The sequence below is a fragment of the Thermobia domestica genome, chromosome 8, assembly GCF_964235325.1.
Source record: "Thermobia domestica chromosome 8, izTheDome1.hap1.1, whole genome shotgun sequence".
NCBI lineage: Eukaryota > Metazoa > Arthropoda > Insecta > Zygentoma > Lepismatidae > Thermobia > Thermobia domestica.
The window spans coordinates 272,060,419-272,078,366 of NC_137461.1; the positions used below are offsets into that span (position 1 = coordinate 272,060,419).

Consider the following 17,948-nt stretch of genomic DNA (forward strand, 5'->3'; position numbering starts at 1 on the left):
CATTTGTCCAGTGCTACACGGACATCTCCCAATCTTCTATTGCATAGAAAAATAATAATTTATATTGATTTCGACACCGGTAGTATTGGTCGTTTTCAATTAATTTTACATGTCATCTTTCCCCATATATTGTATATACAGGTTTGGTTAATTACTCCAGATGTACTGGGCTAGAACATAACCACATACACAAACACACTCCACATAACACACAAAACCACACGCTTCCATATTATAACAGCCACTTTCTGCTCTTTCCTGGCAACACTTGCTTCCTCCCCCAACATCCATCCGGTAGTTTGCCTCGTATATGTGAAGAGCTTCATTGCTTGTAATGTCCTGCTTGGCTATACACGGCGATTTGCCGCGCCGGATTCTAGGAGGGAGATCCGGCTGTTTTTACTCGCCGGATGAATGTCTGGCGACCGCCGGACATATGTGAAGAGCTTCATTGCTTGCAATGTCTTTCTACCTCGTCCGGCAATTCGCCGGAACCGGATCCGGCAAATCGCCGGATAATGTGAAAGGGACATAAGCATTTGACCCCGTTCTTTTCTTCTACCTAATCCAAATGGCCCCACTACCTTATTCGCAGCTCCTTATCCTATTACGCTGTTGAAGTCTCCCACTACTTTGGCGTTGATCTTCCTGATGCAAAATGTCACTAATCCCATCATGCATTACTTCTACTTCATTGTCATCATGGTATACACTCCTCCGAAACATTGAGCGCATGAATTGAGAGTATTTTCTAATTCCTTAAAATAGTCATTTGGATAGCAACGCTTCGAAAGAAAAAGAGTATTGAAGCATTCCCAACACACCTCGCTGTTTGTTGTTTGGAATATTCAGCTTCTATTTTGTTACCTAATGCAGTCTGACTTTCAGAACAAAATAGTGCCTTGGCAAATGCAGTTCTTGTAGTAAAAAAAAAAAAAAAAAAAAAAAAAAAAAAAAAAAAAAAAAAAAAACTATATTTTTCGACCCAAAAAGAGTGAAAAATAAAAGAGAGTTGCTAAGGGGTTCCTTACGTATCAATACAACAGAAGGGTAACTCTACAGTCGTTTCGATAGCCGTGCGTGTTTGGATTCAATACTTTTGAATTTGTTTCGATTCTCACTGTGTGATTTTGATTTATCTTATTTTTCCAAACTTTACCATTGTTCTTGCCTTACATTTGTTGACTTTGCCTTGCATTTTCATTTTTTTTTTTTTTTAAATTTTAGAACAAGTCAGGGGAACTGAGTCTCAGGGCGCTCCTTGATTATTCTAATTAATATATTTTGTTCTGTAACCTTCACACCTTGAACTAGGAAAGCCTCTATTTCAATTGGATATGTGAAGATATGAATAATTTTGGTGGGCCCTCGATCAGAACGGATTCTGGTGTTACTATGGAAGTACGTCTGTTGGTGCAAATCTTTTTAAAAATATCAAATCAGGAAACGTTTTCTACTTTTTGCCCATAGGAGCACTAAAACTAAACCCGCTTTTCCCATTCTGTCTTATTTTTGCTTCATCGCTTCCGAAAAGTTGTTTCTATACAACGAACGGTGTAGTCACTTGAGTTAATTGTAATGATAAGTTACTGGTGGTGGATCATTTAGTTACATGTTACCAGTGAAATATCATTTATAATAACAGAAACGACCAATGCTAGTTCTAAGGGATGATATTTTTGTTTTTAAATCCCGGTTTGCTTATAGAGTTATGAAATCGAGTCGCTCAGTAAAAATATGTTCGACCGAGAATATGTATTCAAGAACTCTAATTTCCTCAGGCGCGCTTTTGGTAGTGATTATAAACTTAAAATTCAGAATACTTACAACTACACCACATTTTCCTAGAGTTACAAGTACGCACTTCATATGCTCAGTCAGTGGCCGGGACAGTTTCACAGCTTCATCAATGATCCCTTCTTCTGAAGTTAGAGTTTCATTTGTATCATAACTAATTCCTATAAAAGATAAAGAAGTTAAACGGATTAGGAATTAACATTATGATTACTCAACATCTAACTTCACTTCTGTCAGCGAAGGAAATCTACAAAAAAGAAGCCAATCAAGAAGAAATTAGAGAAAAGATGTAAAACTTGCACTAAATTACATATCAATAACAACCATCATTTCAAGCTGTGTTGTAGTCGTTGTATAGAAAAATGGCGGACATGGCAGTTTTTACATACTCGTTATAGACACTATAAATTTACTGCAAAGTGGTGGGACCAACTTTAAATTAGTAATTTATAATGTATAAATCGTAAAACAAAATTTCAATGTGTGTTCACATACGATTTATTTCAAGTTGGTTTTCGTTTATTTGTTTTTCTTAATTAATTCAACATGGAAGAATACTACCATGCCATTTTTGTTATGTATGCTTATTGCATAACACTTTTTCAAGTCACAAATATGGAAATTGCATATACATCACTTTATACACAATATTTAACACTTTCGACTACCTAATACTGATATACAAAGTTCTCTCACTCTGACAACTTACCACCAACAAAAAAATTTCGGATTTGGACATGAAAAGTTTCATGTTTACTCTTAATGCATCCATTACATAATTATTCTGAAGGATATTTAATTACGTATTTTGAAATTTAGATACATAACAACAATTTTGTTTCTATGTACTGTATCTCTTATATGCTAGCCACCTAAATTATATTTCCAACTTTGTTTCAGATTAGAGATATTTTCTTCCAAAGTTCATTGTGTTGAAAAAAAAGGCACTGAAAGTAGTCCAGATTGACAATTGGGAGCGACTTGTTTAGAAACACAAGATGCATTTTTTATTGGAGACATTCCATGTGAAATCAACCAATGAAATGACAAAATCTGACCTGACGATTTTAGATTCTTGTAAAAATTGGTGCAGAGTTTTATTGCAGTGGAAGATGAAAAAATCCCAAATATTACTTCTCTCCTCCTGAAAGTGTCCCTATACAGGTTGTTCAAAAATTTCAAAGAAAGGGTTTTTTTCAGTTACGGTGATTAGTAAAAATTGTCGTATGCACTAGAGACATGAAGCAAACGCCATTGGAAAGCTTAACGATTGCTCTACAAGTTGTACTATGTTAAAAAAAACCTGTACAATAAAAAGTAACACTTCAAAAATTCAAATTCAAATTTGAATTTTGAATTTCGCACAGAAATGTCCCTGTGAATTTGTTCAAAATTGTCCAGATTGTAATCTCATATGTGTACTAAAACATTACAAAATTGCATTTTGGGCACTCAGTGGGATCCGGTTCAAAATTCAACATAAACCAAACATTGCAAGATGTTGACCATGTGAATATCTGGGTTCAGATCGTTAACCATTTGCCTGTAGCTATTTACCTACAGCATCAAAGGAATTTATACTCAACTTCATTTGTTTCTGGAAGTATTCATTTGAATTAACACAATTATTCACTTTTCGAGCTATTGAGACATGTATTACGTTTTCGAACAGTACTCAATACAGGTCATTATTCTTGTTAGTCAGTATGGATGTTTCTAAATTTATATTGGCTATATTGCTACATGTTATTTTCATTCCTTTGTTTCAGAATTGCTGTCACCGTGTTGCCACGTTTGGCCTAATCCTCGTTTCGCCTAACCAATTATCTGACACTTTTATGACAGATAAATGATAAGATTTGTGTCTACCATTTTAGGCGAAAAAAGGATCCTCGTTTGGCCTAATCCTCGTTACGCCTAAAATGGCGGACAATAAGAAAAAATCGTGGAAATTCAACTAGAGGGAAATTATATAAGAGAAAATTCCCTAGTATATAAAGAATTAAGAAATGCAAAATATATAGATTAATATTATATTAACTATTTTCGAGGAGTTAGGATTACCAACTCCTTTATGTATTTACTAGGACCATGGATATATACGAATATATATGAGTAGGCGAATAGCAAAACCCGTTTAATTCACATTTTAAAATTTGTGACAAATCGAGAAAAACTGTTTAAACACGTCATAATTGTAAAATAACATTAGAAACTAGAGAACATTAAAAAATTAAGAATAATGTGAGTGTTGTTCTGTCGAAAGCTGTATAATCACACTAGTATGTGAATTGCGTTATTGAAGAAAATAGTTTGGATTTAACAGGTTTTGCGTATGTAAATGGAAATAATAGCTTTTGCATCTGTACGAGCGGCCATTTTTGTTGAGGCTTAAGATACAAAACCTGTCAAAAAGAAAGGAAGTCAGAGTCAGAAATCAGTATTATGCATACTAAAATATTGAGGGGGAAAATGTATTATCAACTATACATTGCACAAAATTGGCACAAATGAATATGGATACATAAATGGTACATTAATTTTGTTCTAAATTGAAAACAATGGATCCAAATGTGCAAATTGTACCAGAAGCATGTTATAATTTTGAATGCTAATTGACACGAGACATTTTAAGAAAGAGGTTCTGCTGAAGCTGAAGAGACTGTTTAGAGAAGAACCTAATCCAACAATGTTCTGTTCAAAGTACAGAGTTACCCTGAAATACAAAACAATTTTTAACCATAGGATAGTCCACTCACCTTGTCTTTTTGGCTACATTTTGTTTCCAGTTTCTCATGTGTCTTGTACGTTTTCTAGACAATTTTGATGTTGTCTGATAACAAAATTATGATTATCGCTGCCTAGAGTATTGTTTTCTTTCGATTTTGCGTACATTTGTCTAGTAATTATTAAAGAAAAGCAAATAAGCACAGAAAAGTTTCACGAACAGTTAAGTTAAGACGTATAGTGTCTCCATTTTCAGTCCAGGGTGCGCGGTGGCTCAGTAGTAGAGCATTCACCTCCGGTGCTTGGGGTCCCTGGTTCGATCCTAGCTCGCGCCGTGTGGACTTTGTGGTGGACAAACACCGTGCTCGTGGGTTTTCTCGGGGTTCTGCCGTTTCAGCCCACTTTCTTCATTCCACCATTTCATTCATTTCTCATCATCATCGTCTCCTTTAGCCTAACCGGCATAAACGTGGGACGTAAAACTAAAGTTTTCATTTTTTAAAATTTTCAGTCCGAAAATAAAAAATAATAATGAAAGCACACACTTCAAATTCTGCCAAATAAAATTTCGAATGCTTTACGAAGAGTTGCAATAAATATTTAGATTACTAAACTAATCCTATACAGTACGAAACCTCAAATTGTTTGAAATATGGAATCAACCGGGTTTGATTCTGCTTTTCTCATGAGGTTATTTGCAGGTTTGAGATTTAACAGTTTATGAAAACGATAATTGAAGATGATTTAACTGTTTTTGCATCTGTTGCCATGATGGATTTAACAAGTTTTGGTAATTGACACATATTTCAATCTCAATTTTCAACTAGTTAAAATGGCTTTTTCTACTGAATACTATTTGGAAATAATAGCTTTCCAACTAAGGTTTCCAGCTTTCCAACCACTATCTCATTTTTTTAAAGTGAATTTAACGGGTTTTGCCATTGGCCTACTCATATATCGTATACATATCGACACATTCTCTAATAGTCTGGAGGAAAAACCCTATTTTTGGACCAAACCAAAAATTTCAGTATGTCAAATGTTTTCCAGTGGTTTTTACCTCATTTGAGAGTGCTGAATTTGAATCTGCCGGGTGTACAAATGTACACCTTAAGCATTTTAAGTAATTCAAGATGGCGGCCAATATGGCGGCTGTAAAAGTGATAGGAATATTTTTGTATATTTTATCAAGATGGGTATCAAATCATATGTTTTTTGGGTTGCAGATTCTAATAATAATGTCAAAAATGTTATGAAATTGATAAAAATCGAGATATTCAATATGGCGCCTAATATGGCGGCTGCAAAAAAAGTTTATGTTGTAAAAAACTGCAGCATTTCGATGTATTTTATCAATAGTAAACATTATTAAAACGAAACAATATTTAGAATTTTTCTTTGATTGAAATTGCATAACAATAATAACAAACTATAAAAAACAATCACAAAAGAAGCATTCATAAACTTATAAAAAAGTACAAAAGTTGTTTTTGTAGTATAATCTTTTTGAGTAATGAATGGGAAATTTAGGTCTGAATATAATACGAATAATATACGGGAGTGAAACGTGATAACCCAAAAATGTGTGTTTATCAAGATTTTACGAACACTTACACTTTTACGAACATTTTTCGTTTTTTGGTTTAAACCAGTTTTTTTTTAAGAGCTGGTTTAAACCAGCAAACCCTGGGGCGATGTGTCTCGATTTCAATCTCACCACGCCGATAGTGATCTATAATTTGGTGCCAGCCCAACGAAATCATGTCCGGTTGGAATTGTACAAGATAACGGAGACCATGTTGATTTAGAGAGTGCTTTTCTGTAAGCAATGTTTTGGACCTTTGGTACCTACTATTCACCCGTATTGTATCGAAGTACGAAGATCACCAGAGTCAACTATATCTTTATTTCTGTCATACGAGTGGAAATAGAGTGTACCAGCAGGACAACCACTCTCGTAACAGATCCCGGTTCGCCTCCATCTGTTTGGAGGAGCATTCAACTTCTTTCTGCTGAAACAATCACCGAGAAGCCCGGATTTCAATCTCATTGTGCATCTCAGAGACTTATGCTATGGACATTCCCGGTAGTATGTGAAACGAGTGGAAATCCAACTCAAAAGTTGTAATTTCAAAAGTAATAATAAGAAATGAAATATATTTTTCTTCTTTCTTTGTCAGTAACACATTGAGATGTTTGTATCGTAGAATTATCCAAAGAACAATTTGTTAGCAGAGGGATTTGTCACAAATCACTCATTTCGATCACAGTTGTCCATTGTTAAGTTATGAGCAAATTTAGGGATCTTTTGTCAGATCTAGCTCGAAATAGATACAAATTTCATACGAACTGTAATTACAATAGAATCACAATATGATTCCTTATAATGCATTGACAGTTTCAAAAAAAAGTGTTGGAACTGGAATGAAATCGTCTGAAAGATCAGGAAAACATACAATAAAATAACTTTGGCACCTACATAAAAAGAAACACACAAACTATATTTCCTTTAACATACCAATTAGAAGTACTATTTGACAATATCAGATATTTGGAGACAAACTGCAAACTAAAAGTTACTTTTGAACAGCACTCACCTTTAAACAAAATTAATAACAGATGTAACTTTTTGTGTTTCTCTCATCTCAAATATAGTCATTATACACCCTGTGGGGGCATTAATATTCTCAAAATGGATCGGAAAAATAACTGTACAGTTGTCGAAACATTTTTCCGAAAGCAAATAGTCCTATTACAAATTAGTTATGGGAAAACTAATTTGTATTTCTCAGTTCTTCACATAGTAGGGAATATTTTATTTTCGAAAAATTTCCCTCCAGTTTTATCTCCGCGATTTTTTTTATAGTCCACCATTTTAGGCAAAACGAGGATTAGGCCAAACGAGTATCCTTATTTCGCCTAAAATGGCGGACATAAAGCTTATCTTTTATCTGTCATAAAAGTGTCAGATAATTGGTTAGGCGAAACGAGGATTAGGCCAAACGATGCAAGATCGCTGTTACAGAACTTATTGTGAAAGGGAGATATATATTTTCCTCCCTTTCACAATATTTGTATCAAATGTTATGAAACACAGTGACACTGTTCACAATCACTTCACACACTTTCAGCGCAAACAATTAGTCAATAGATTCTTCTTCCTATTTCAATTTTGCACTTTCACATGTTTGTAACAGCATTCCTGAAACAAAGGAATGAAAGTAACTTGTATCAATGTGTCCAATATAAATTCAGAAACATCCATAGTGACTAACAAGAATGAATAATGACCTCTATTGAGTGTTGTTCAGAGACGTAATACCTCTCTAAATAATACCTCTCTAAATAACTAGAAAGCTGGATAATTGTGTAAATTCAAATGGATACTTCAATAAACAAATGAAGTTGAGTATAAATTCCTTTGATGCTGCAGGTAAATAGCTACAGGCAAATGGTTAACGATCTGAACTCAGATATTCACATGGTCAATATCTTGCAATGATTGGTTTATGATGAATTTTGAATCGGATCCCATTGAGTGTCCAAAATGCAATTTTGTAATGTTTTAGTATACATATGAGACTATAATCTGGACAATTTTGAACAAATTCACAGGAATATTTCTGTGCGAAATTCAAAATTCAAATTTTTATTTGGATTTTTGAAGTGTTATTTTTACTGTACAGATTTTTTAAAATATAGTACAGCTTGTAGAGCAATCTTTAAGCTTTACAATGGCGTTTGTTTCACGTCTCTAGTGCACATATTAACCATTTTATGACAATTTTTAATAATCACTATAACTGAAAAAAAAATGCCCTTTTTCGCAATTTTTGAATACCCTGCATGGGGACACTTTCAGGAGGAGAGAGGTAATATTTAGGATTTTTTAATCTCTCACTGTAATAAAGCTGTGCACCAATTTTTACAAAAATCTGAGATGGTCAAGTCTGATGGTTTGTTGATTTGACAGGAATGTTCCATTGTCAAAGAACGTATGCACTGACTGACATCTGTTCTTAATAAATATTCCCTTTTCTTTGCCAAACATGCGTAGATAGAGTACAATCTCATTTATCCAGACTAACTGGGGCCAAAGGCAATCCGGAAAATCGAAAATCCGGGTAATAAGGGTAATAACCAAAAAACAAATCCTTAAATAAGCAGATTTACCGTTAATTACGATAACTTTTCACATAATTTCTTAAAAAAGAATTCTTTACAAATGACGAAACTAATTTCACAAACAGAAAGAACTTCTGTCGCTGACTGTACAAAGACACACATCGTACGATAGATCACGTTGAGCTCAACGACAATAAAGTGCTAGAGGGTACATTCCTATGCGTAGATTTTGATTAAATTATTTACACATAATTACGTCTGGGAATTACCGGAAGCCCCTCAACTATGAGAGATGACGTCACTCGGCGAGTACACTCTCCGGAGAAGGGGAGAAGGAAGGAGGCGGCCTGGGGCTTGCATATTAGTTACTATCTCTGCATTTTCCTGATAGGAATGACGAAAAAACCAGGAAAATCTCACTCAGAATAACTGGCATAAGAAAGCAGTTACACCTTTTCGTCAGTGTGTACCCACCGCGAATCGAACCTCGAAACCACTAGCACTAAAAGGCGAGAGCGTTATCGAGGCCACTGATTAGATTTCGAGAACATTGAGAGAAACGTATTATAGCATAAAAAAGTAATGTACTTCGTTGCCAATCTGATCAACTTGATAGTCTTTATTTTACTAGAATCGGTTATTTATTTGTTTATTTATTTGCTTATGTATCGGATACGAGAAATCACACCATTAGGTAGCAGATTGTATGCATTTTCATTTGAATTTTCCTTAGACTGCTACACATGGTAGTTAAGATGTATTTTATTCCTCTATTACATAAAATAAATATCTCTGAATCTGGACAAGCACTTTTGGAAATAAATTTGAAACGTTTTTCTCTGAGCTACAAAGAACCAAACAGAAAATATGATTAGCTACTCCTAATCCCTTGGGCAGACAGAATGAGACACAAAATGGTGGAAAGAAGCAAACTGAAGTCGACAAAGAATGGTTCACATAATCCGTATAAAGTTTGGACACAAACTAACTTCAAAGACAATGTTCCCTATATATACATATCCACACAATAAAAACTTAAGAAAACAATAGACACACAAGAAGAACCACACTTTACCAAAGACTGGTAGACACGTTCTTGAAAAGTTTGCCGCAAATCAAATTTCCGTCAAGGAAAACCCAATTTTCACATTGACTTTTGTTCCCCCTACAGAATCATGCCTCCCAAAGGGATCTAACTGGCGCGGCGGAGGAATGTCTGGTAGAGGGCTTTCTCTCTCTCTCTTTTACACTTTATATATATCAAAGACAGACCTTCATGTAATTTTTCGAGACAGACCTTCATGCATGAGAAGATAGGCTCATATCTCTTGCAGTAAAATTGCATATTACAACACTTTACTATTGTTTCGCTAGGATTAATGCAAGATGCATCAGGGTTATAGTGTCATAAATAGTCCTTTTTATAGAACGATTTACCTAGCAAAGTGTCAACTCTAAGGTAGCAAACATCTTTAGAATAGTTCGAAGCCTGGAACAGAAAGAGAGCGCGAAATCTTTTCTTTGCTACCTAAAAAAAACACTACTTCCCCGTAGATTTCAACAATCTTTACTTTTTGTTTTTTAACAAATCATACTTCTCCACAGGGGCGGATCCAGGACGACTTCTGGGGGAGAGGCGGTGGGTTGTAATACTGCTACTGAGAGCTACTTTTAAGAGCTCCAAATTCTGGGATGGATTTTATTTCCGCCACTGCTTCCCCATAAACTTCCACATCTTTTGCTACTTTATTTAACAAGTAATACTTCCACGTAGACTTCCAAACGATGAGGCTTCAGTATTCAAACCGGAAGTAGTAGATCCCTTTCAGTAGTAATAGACAAATATCTCAGAGACGAATCTGTTCTTAGAATCCTGGATCCACATTATAAACCGTTTTTTGCTACCTCTTACACTATCTGCTGTATAGAAATCAATATTTAAAAACAAAGTTTTATTATTTTTTTACTACTTCCGGTTTCAATGGATGAAGAGCTGACAGATATCTATTCTTGGAATCCTATTCCTGAAAACATCTAGTACCGTATTATCGTTTTTCGCTCTGTAGAACTAAAACTGAAAGTGAAGTACATTTTTTTTACCACTTCCTCTTTTGATATGGAAATAAAAGCGAAGACAGAAAGATTGTTGATTATGTTGAAGAAAAATATAGTTTGTTTTCAAAATTATAAAAATATATTTAGGAAATAAAATTGGTGGCTAGCTTCATGTTCAGGGTGCCTAACTTGGCCACTCTTAAATCTCGACTCAAGACCCAAGCAAACCGTTTGTCTTTAGTTTGTTATTTACTGTTTTGAAGAAAAGACGTTCGTTTCGAAAAACATAAAGAGATATTTACTAACTTAAGTTGGTGGTCAACTTTACACTAGCCCCTTTCTTTGAAATTTCTATTCAAAACATAAGCCAATACTTTGTTTTTCGTTTGCTACTGATTGATTTGAAGAAAAAAAATCATTTGTTTTGAAAATGTAAAGATATATTTAGAAGAGTACGTTGGAACGTAGCCAACTTTCCACTGGTCTTTCAAATTTCAAATTTTGACCCAAAACCAACTTTATCGTCTTTTTTGTTTCTAAAACAGTTGGTTTAGATTGTTTTGAAGAATAAATGATTCGTTTAGAAAAACAAAAAGCGATATTTACAAAATTAAGTTGGATTTGGCCAACATCAAACTGGTTCCCTCATTTTCAAAAGCCAATAGTTAGTTTTCCTTGTGTTGTTGATTGTTTCCAAGAAAAAAATACTTTGTTTTGTAAAACGTAAAAAAATATTTAGAAAGGTGTGGTTGGCCAACTTCACACTGGCCCTCCACTATCAAACTTCGATTCAAAACCCAATCGTTTGTTTTCCGTCTGTTATTGATTGACCCAAAACTTTATTTTGTAAATATTCATTTTTATTGTTTCGAAACAAACTACTTTTTCTTCAAAACAATTAATAATAAACGGAAAACTAATGATTGGCTTGGGGTCAGTGTGAAATTGGTAGCAACTTTATTTTGTAAATATCTCTTTTTGTTTTTTGAAACAAACGATTTTCTCTTCAAAACACTCAATAACAAACGTTTGATATTGCTTTAGTGTTGAAATTTGAAATTTGAGGAACTAGTATGAAGTGGCCACACCCCAACTTAATTTTTTAAATATCTTTTCACGTTTTTTGAAACAATTTTATCTTTGATGTCTTAATTTCCATGCAACACCAATAAAGGATGTAGCTCTGTTTAGGATGTGGCTTCGTCAATGCAACGTAATTCATGGGAGCAGTCGGGCTGCAGATCGTCACGTTATGACATTCACAATGGAATATACAACAGTGAATCCGTGTCCGCTGATATACTAGCTGGCGCGTGCACCTTATGTACACGTGGTTCCGGTTTTTATTCCTAGTAAGAGAATAATGAAATGTGAACGCATTACAGTGGTTCAGATCCAACTTTAAACTGTTAGGTCCACGCCTCATGCAGCCTCAGTGCTGAAAAGGGACACTAAACAACAACAAACAAACAGCGTTTTCATGTTCGTGGTACTGTTTAACTATGATGGAACAAGTGAATAGGCATCGGAAAGTGACTACGATGTAACTTTCCGAAAATTGATTGATTTCTGGCGCCATCGGAATTCGTACAACGCGAGTACTTTCATAACAGACATCAGACACTACTGCCTCAGCGGTGCAACTGCCAATGTTTCTGTATTGCGCACGTATCGAACTGTGACTTTTGGATTTGCCTAATGGAAGCCTACCTTTAATTGAGATTGGGTATATGTGCATTTTATTTCGGTTGGCGATATGACACTATTGCAACAAAATATAATTGGTTAGTACTTACCCGTCTCCCTAGCAATGACGCGTAGTTCATTTAAATTTGGAGATATAAATGAAATATTCTTCCACGTGTTGGTTAGGAATGGTTTTGAAGCTTTTGCGACATCTGTTGGTTCATACCAAACTAAAATGAAATGAAAATAAACTGTATTAACATTTCCCTCATATCACACTGGTTGAATGGGAAGTGGTGCTATGCATAATACGAGTTATTAATGTTGGTAAATGAATTCTTAGAAAAGGGTTATTAACGCTGCTAGGTAAAGTTACTTACAACACTAACGACCATTATTACCATATAAAGTCACAACAAGTTTATCATAATTATCTTATTTCTTAGCATAATCTTCTGCAAATTTAATTTAAAAGTCCCTTATAACATCATTACAACTATATATTCTTACAATAATTTTTGTGGCTTGTGTATAGCCCGCTCCCCCCAGTTCTTTGTCACCGGAGCTGAAAGAGTCACTACTACTACTACTACTACTACTACTACTGCTGCTGCTACTACTACTACTACTACTACTACTACTACTACTACTACTACTACTACTACTACTACTACTACTACTCCGAATCGAGAACAGAACCCAACCAACCTCTGCGGGGCTTCTAACCCGTTCCTACTACTACTACTACTACTACTAGTAGTAGTAGTATTGCTACTAACTACCACCACTACTACTTCTACTACTACTACTACTACCACTACTACTACTGCTGCTGCTGCTACTACTACTACTACTACTATTACTACTTATACTAAAGCCTCCTTACCACAACATTTACATATTAAATCTAGTGATTCCGATTCATTATGAACTAATATGAATCGTTAGAATCACTATGATTCGTTAAAAATCACTGGGGGGAGCGGACTATACTCAATCCATTTTTGTTAATACGTTTACACGTATTTGTTTATTAAATATCAATATTTTCTACATTATTCACAATACTTATCCTGTCTTCAAAGCGCGAATTATTCTTTTTAAATATCAATTGACAATTTACTTGTTCAGGTGCAGACGTAAGTACCAATCACTTAAATCACGGAGTTTTGTTATTAATAGAGCAACCCACATTATGCTTTATTTTGTTTAATTATGCTTTATTATGCTTTATTGTTAATTTCAAACATTGTTTTACATTAATCCTATATAACTGTAATATTTACTTTACATTAAATATTCTAAATATCTTGATCTATTTATTAATGTTTTATGTAACCAGTTTATTTCATATTTAATGAACTTTCTACTTAATACACTTGTGAAGAGATATGCTTTACTCGAGTCAGTTTTTTCTATCACTTGTGTGCGCCTTAGAGATGCATATATACAAAAAGGGAAAGTAAAAGATGCCACCAAAAAGTACAGAAAGTGCTCAAGTTGAAGAGGTACACATAACAATGTATTGTGGACTTCTTTTATTTTATTCATTGTTGCATTGTTATGTTCTCAATTATTTTGCAATGTAAATATTTTTTTAAAAAAATATTAATACGGTATGTTAAACTTGCAGATAAACATAATTTTCCCAGAACTGTGCTATGTATTTTAAATTATGCTTTATGCTTTATTTTCTAAAATTATGCTTTTAAAATTAGTTTCTTCTGGACCCTTACACAACCACAACTATGTTCAAGGTACCAACCGTATATGTAAATTGCTGTTATGCTTTTTATGCTTTTGGGTTGCTCTAGTTATTAATAGTGGTTTTGTTCAGTTCAGAGTAGTAAATTCAATGTAAGAATGATGAAAATAATGGAGCATGATGGTGGATGAATCTCAATCCAAGTATGAATCAATCATATAGTTAGTGCATCTTCTAACCAGCATTGCACTGCATTATTTCGCGATTCATTGTTCGCCAATCTTCTACACTCATGCAGGAAAGCAACATTATCTCTGCTGTAATATTTGTTATCATCATCATAAGATCTCTTCTTCACCAACAGCTTACCTGCTGGAAATAGTTTCCATCCATTATAACTCTATATTGATCTATTTCATTTTCTTAACAATCACCAGATACAGCTCAGAGGCCATTTTATACTGAATATCTAAGGACAATAATGGAAAGGATATGGAGAGGTATCGGCCAGGGCCTGCTTAGTAGTTTCTATCTCGGCATTCTGGTAGGACTGAGGAAAACGCTGGAAAACCAGTCAGGATGGTCAGGAGCAGGAATCGAACCCACGACCTCCCGAATGCGAAGCCAACGCTCTACCACTTGAGCTACTTCCCTCGTTATTTTTTTTACTAAAATAATGCCCTCTTTACAATCATCTATTAATGACAATTTAATTCTACCCATTTTCTTTTTCCATCCAACTTTTCCTTCTAATATATTATTTGTCTGGGATCAGAGTACAAATGTTTCGAATTAAAACATTTTAGGGATGTAACAATAAAATAACTTCGTCTAAATAAAAGATCATGTCCAGGCTTTTATACTCCTAATACGGATTTAATTTCTCCTTTTTAATAGCAGTTATGTCTATTTGCCTTTGGTAAAATTTATACTTAGAGAGATTTCTATTTCCATTTTGGTCACGTCTGACCCTCTGTTTCCTGTGTTGGTCACTAAATCAAAAAGAGTTCTCTCCACGGACAATAGGTGTTGGGCAAAGGCTAGATCAATAATAATCTCTGTGTGTTGACGTTCTGGATTTTAATTAGGAATGAGTTCCTAGGTTTAATTCAGCTTTTTTCTGCTATCGAACTTGGCAGTAGCTACATTACAGAATGCGGTATTCAGACAGAGTGAGATGACCAAAATAGAAAAATGTACTTATAGGAAATACAGTTAAACTTAAATGGATCGTTCTCTTCAAGTGCGATGGAAACATTCTCCCGATGGCTCTCTAATACCAAGCTATTAGAGTTTCATATATGAAAAGAGAAAAATGAATAGTGCTACAATATGAGAAATAACAACAAAAACTGCAAGTTTACAAAAATCGATGTCAGATAACCTCATGGTGTATGTGGCTACATGAGACGGGGTCTACTGCTTAAAGTGACAACTCAGCCACTATACGGGCTTGCATCCGAAGTGTGAAGCCCCAGCCGGATTTGAACCAAGAACGGAAGAAACCGCAGAGGACATTCCAAGGAATCGTCAAAGCCAGCATCAAGACTCCACAAACAAGGAAGGTTTAGCAGTAAGAGTCCCTAAAGGTCGTGCAGCAAGTGTTCCTAATGTGTCAACACCATCAAATCTAACACCTTCTGAACCCGAACCACTCAATTTATCCTGCTGTTCTAAGTCCTTGAAGCCTAATCCTAAACATGTTCCCGAAGCATCGTTCACTGTTTCACCCTCCGAATTGATGCCTCCCTATACACTGAGAGAAAGACGTAGCCGAAGGAGGACAACAGAAAAGGAAAAACTGTCATTTTGTCGGGCTCCACATACATGCATCAACTTGAGACAGCATTAGAAGGAAAATGAAGAAAAGAAGAACAAAGATGAACAGAAGACAAAAAACTGAAGGAATGATAAACGAATCAAAGAAAAGGCAACTTTTTAAAGATGCCAAAAATAGAACAACAGACAGAAAATAAGCGTCCAAAACAAGAGAAACCGAAGGAGCAAATGTGAGATGACTCCAGTGAAGAGGATGACAATACTGCATGCATTTACTGCAATGTGGTTTACTCGAACTCCAAGGGTGGTGAGGGATAGATCCAATACATCTAATGTCGTTGATGGGCCCATGAAATCTGCTCTGGGGCCGAAGAGGAAGATGACTATTTTACTTGCGACTTGTGTCAATAGGCCTTCCATTACAGCAAAAAAGTAAAGACAAAGACAATTAAATTTAATAACAACTCATCAAGTTGTGTCCTTTTAGACTTATTCCTATATTTTACAATAGTTACCTTATGTCAATAAAAAGAACTTGAATTTTGCGGAAACTTTTTAGCATTTTTATTTTACAGTAACAATAACATTTCTATCTGGTTTTACCCCACTAGTGGAAGAAAACCGGGCAAAATGACTTATTTTACAAAAACAGTACGCTACCTGCAATTACAAAAACAGTTAAATGTTTTTTTAAACTGTGGCTATATTAACAGATAGTAAATAGTGCACAGTTTTGCAAACTTTTATTCCTTTGCGGTAAAAACGGTGATTTCTGGAAGCTTTCAAGCCTTAGGGTCCCGGTTTTACCCCACTCTCGCCTACGAATAATTTAAGGTTGAGGCAGATAATCATTTAAGAAACGTCGGAATCCTCAAGAACGGTCTCTTCAGACTAATTATACGAACAATAAAAGTTTCATTTCCTTGGGCCTTAATCAAAACGTGCATTTGCTGAACTCTGGAGCAGCCGGGATGGTAGATGAAATTGTGCATTAGCTTGCCCAGCCCTCTTGTTTTGTACTTGAATATATCGGTCATTCTTCAACAAGTGCTCAAAGAGTGTGGAGTTCAAACATAGTTATTTTAATTTATTCCTGCAACTAGACATTGAATGTTAGATTTTTTTAAATAACAGGGCAATAGTTATAAGTCTCAAGTGTACTCAAGCAGGCTCTTAAGACTGTATAGGCTTAAAAATGTGTAAATATTTAAAAACGAGGGCGAGCAGACAGTTGCCGACCTCTAGCATAGTGATCACTGTGTTGCCACATTTCAAAAGAGAACTATAGCCGCCTGTAGTGTAACTTGGAGAATGGTGCAGAGAATTACAAATGAGATTAAAATATGGGAGCGAGTTTCCATCAACTTCCCTGACTTCAACCTTGCTCACACGTAACTTTTAAAGATACAGTAGAAATACAACAAATTACGAACACACAAGGCATAGATTCAGAGCCATTCATGATGTCTAGTGACTAGTGCCTGGGGTCTCGTGTTTAATATCCGGTGGGAGAACCTTGAAAAATTAGAACACATTACAGTAGTTTGGATGCCACCCTAAAATGTACCATTACGTCTCACACAGCCAATGAGCAAACTAAATTTGGAGAAAGTATCGTTACTTTTCTTTCATTTCTACATCACTGTAATAATTAAAAACAGATTAGACTAGAGTTTACCGTCCGTTTTAGCAGCGAGGCTATATAAGACGTAGACCTACAACTTAACGTTGGATCCGAGCCATAGAAACTCCCGCCTGGATTCAAACGCGAGTCTCCCTCACCAAAGACATGTACGAATTATATAGCCATCAGAGAGCTCAATTAAAGATAGTGTTAAAACTGTCGAATGTTTTTTTTTAATGTCTTATATAAGGCCTAGGATACTTGAATCTTCTGAGCCCCCGAGAATGTTCTAGTGCTTACGACATTCCAAAACATACGTGTAATGAATCAACGATCATTCAAGTTTAGGCAAATATCATCATCATCATTGATATTCTGCCTTTATTGGCAGGTCACTTGCTGCAACTGAGAAGCTTCCATTATCCACGATTTTCCGCTAACCTCTTCGTC

The 17,948-nt window shown here is 35.1% G+C and overlaps 1 protein-coding gene across 1 annotated transcript in view; it reads right to left on the minus strand.

Annotated features, from left to right (window-relative positions):
• LOC145693636 (uncharacterized) overlaps positions 1–17,948 on the minus strand; it is a 265,246-nt gene that overhangs the window by 20,862 nt on the left and 226,436 nt on the right. Inside the window, exons 5-6 of the mRNA XM_081769816.1 lie at positions 12,501–12,620; positions 1,828–1,958 (exon numbers count right to left, since the gene is read on the minus strand). Coding sequence (XP_081625942.1) covers positions 1,828–1,958; positions 12,501–12,620 — 251 coding nt within the window. The remainder of the gene's footprint in view (positions 1–1,827; positions 1,959–12,500; positions 12,621–17,948) is intronic.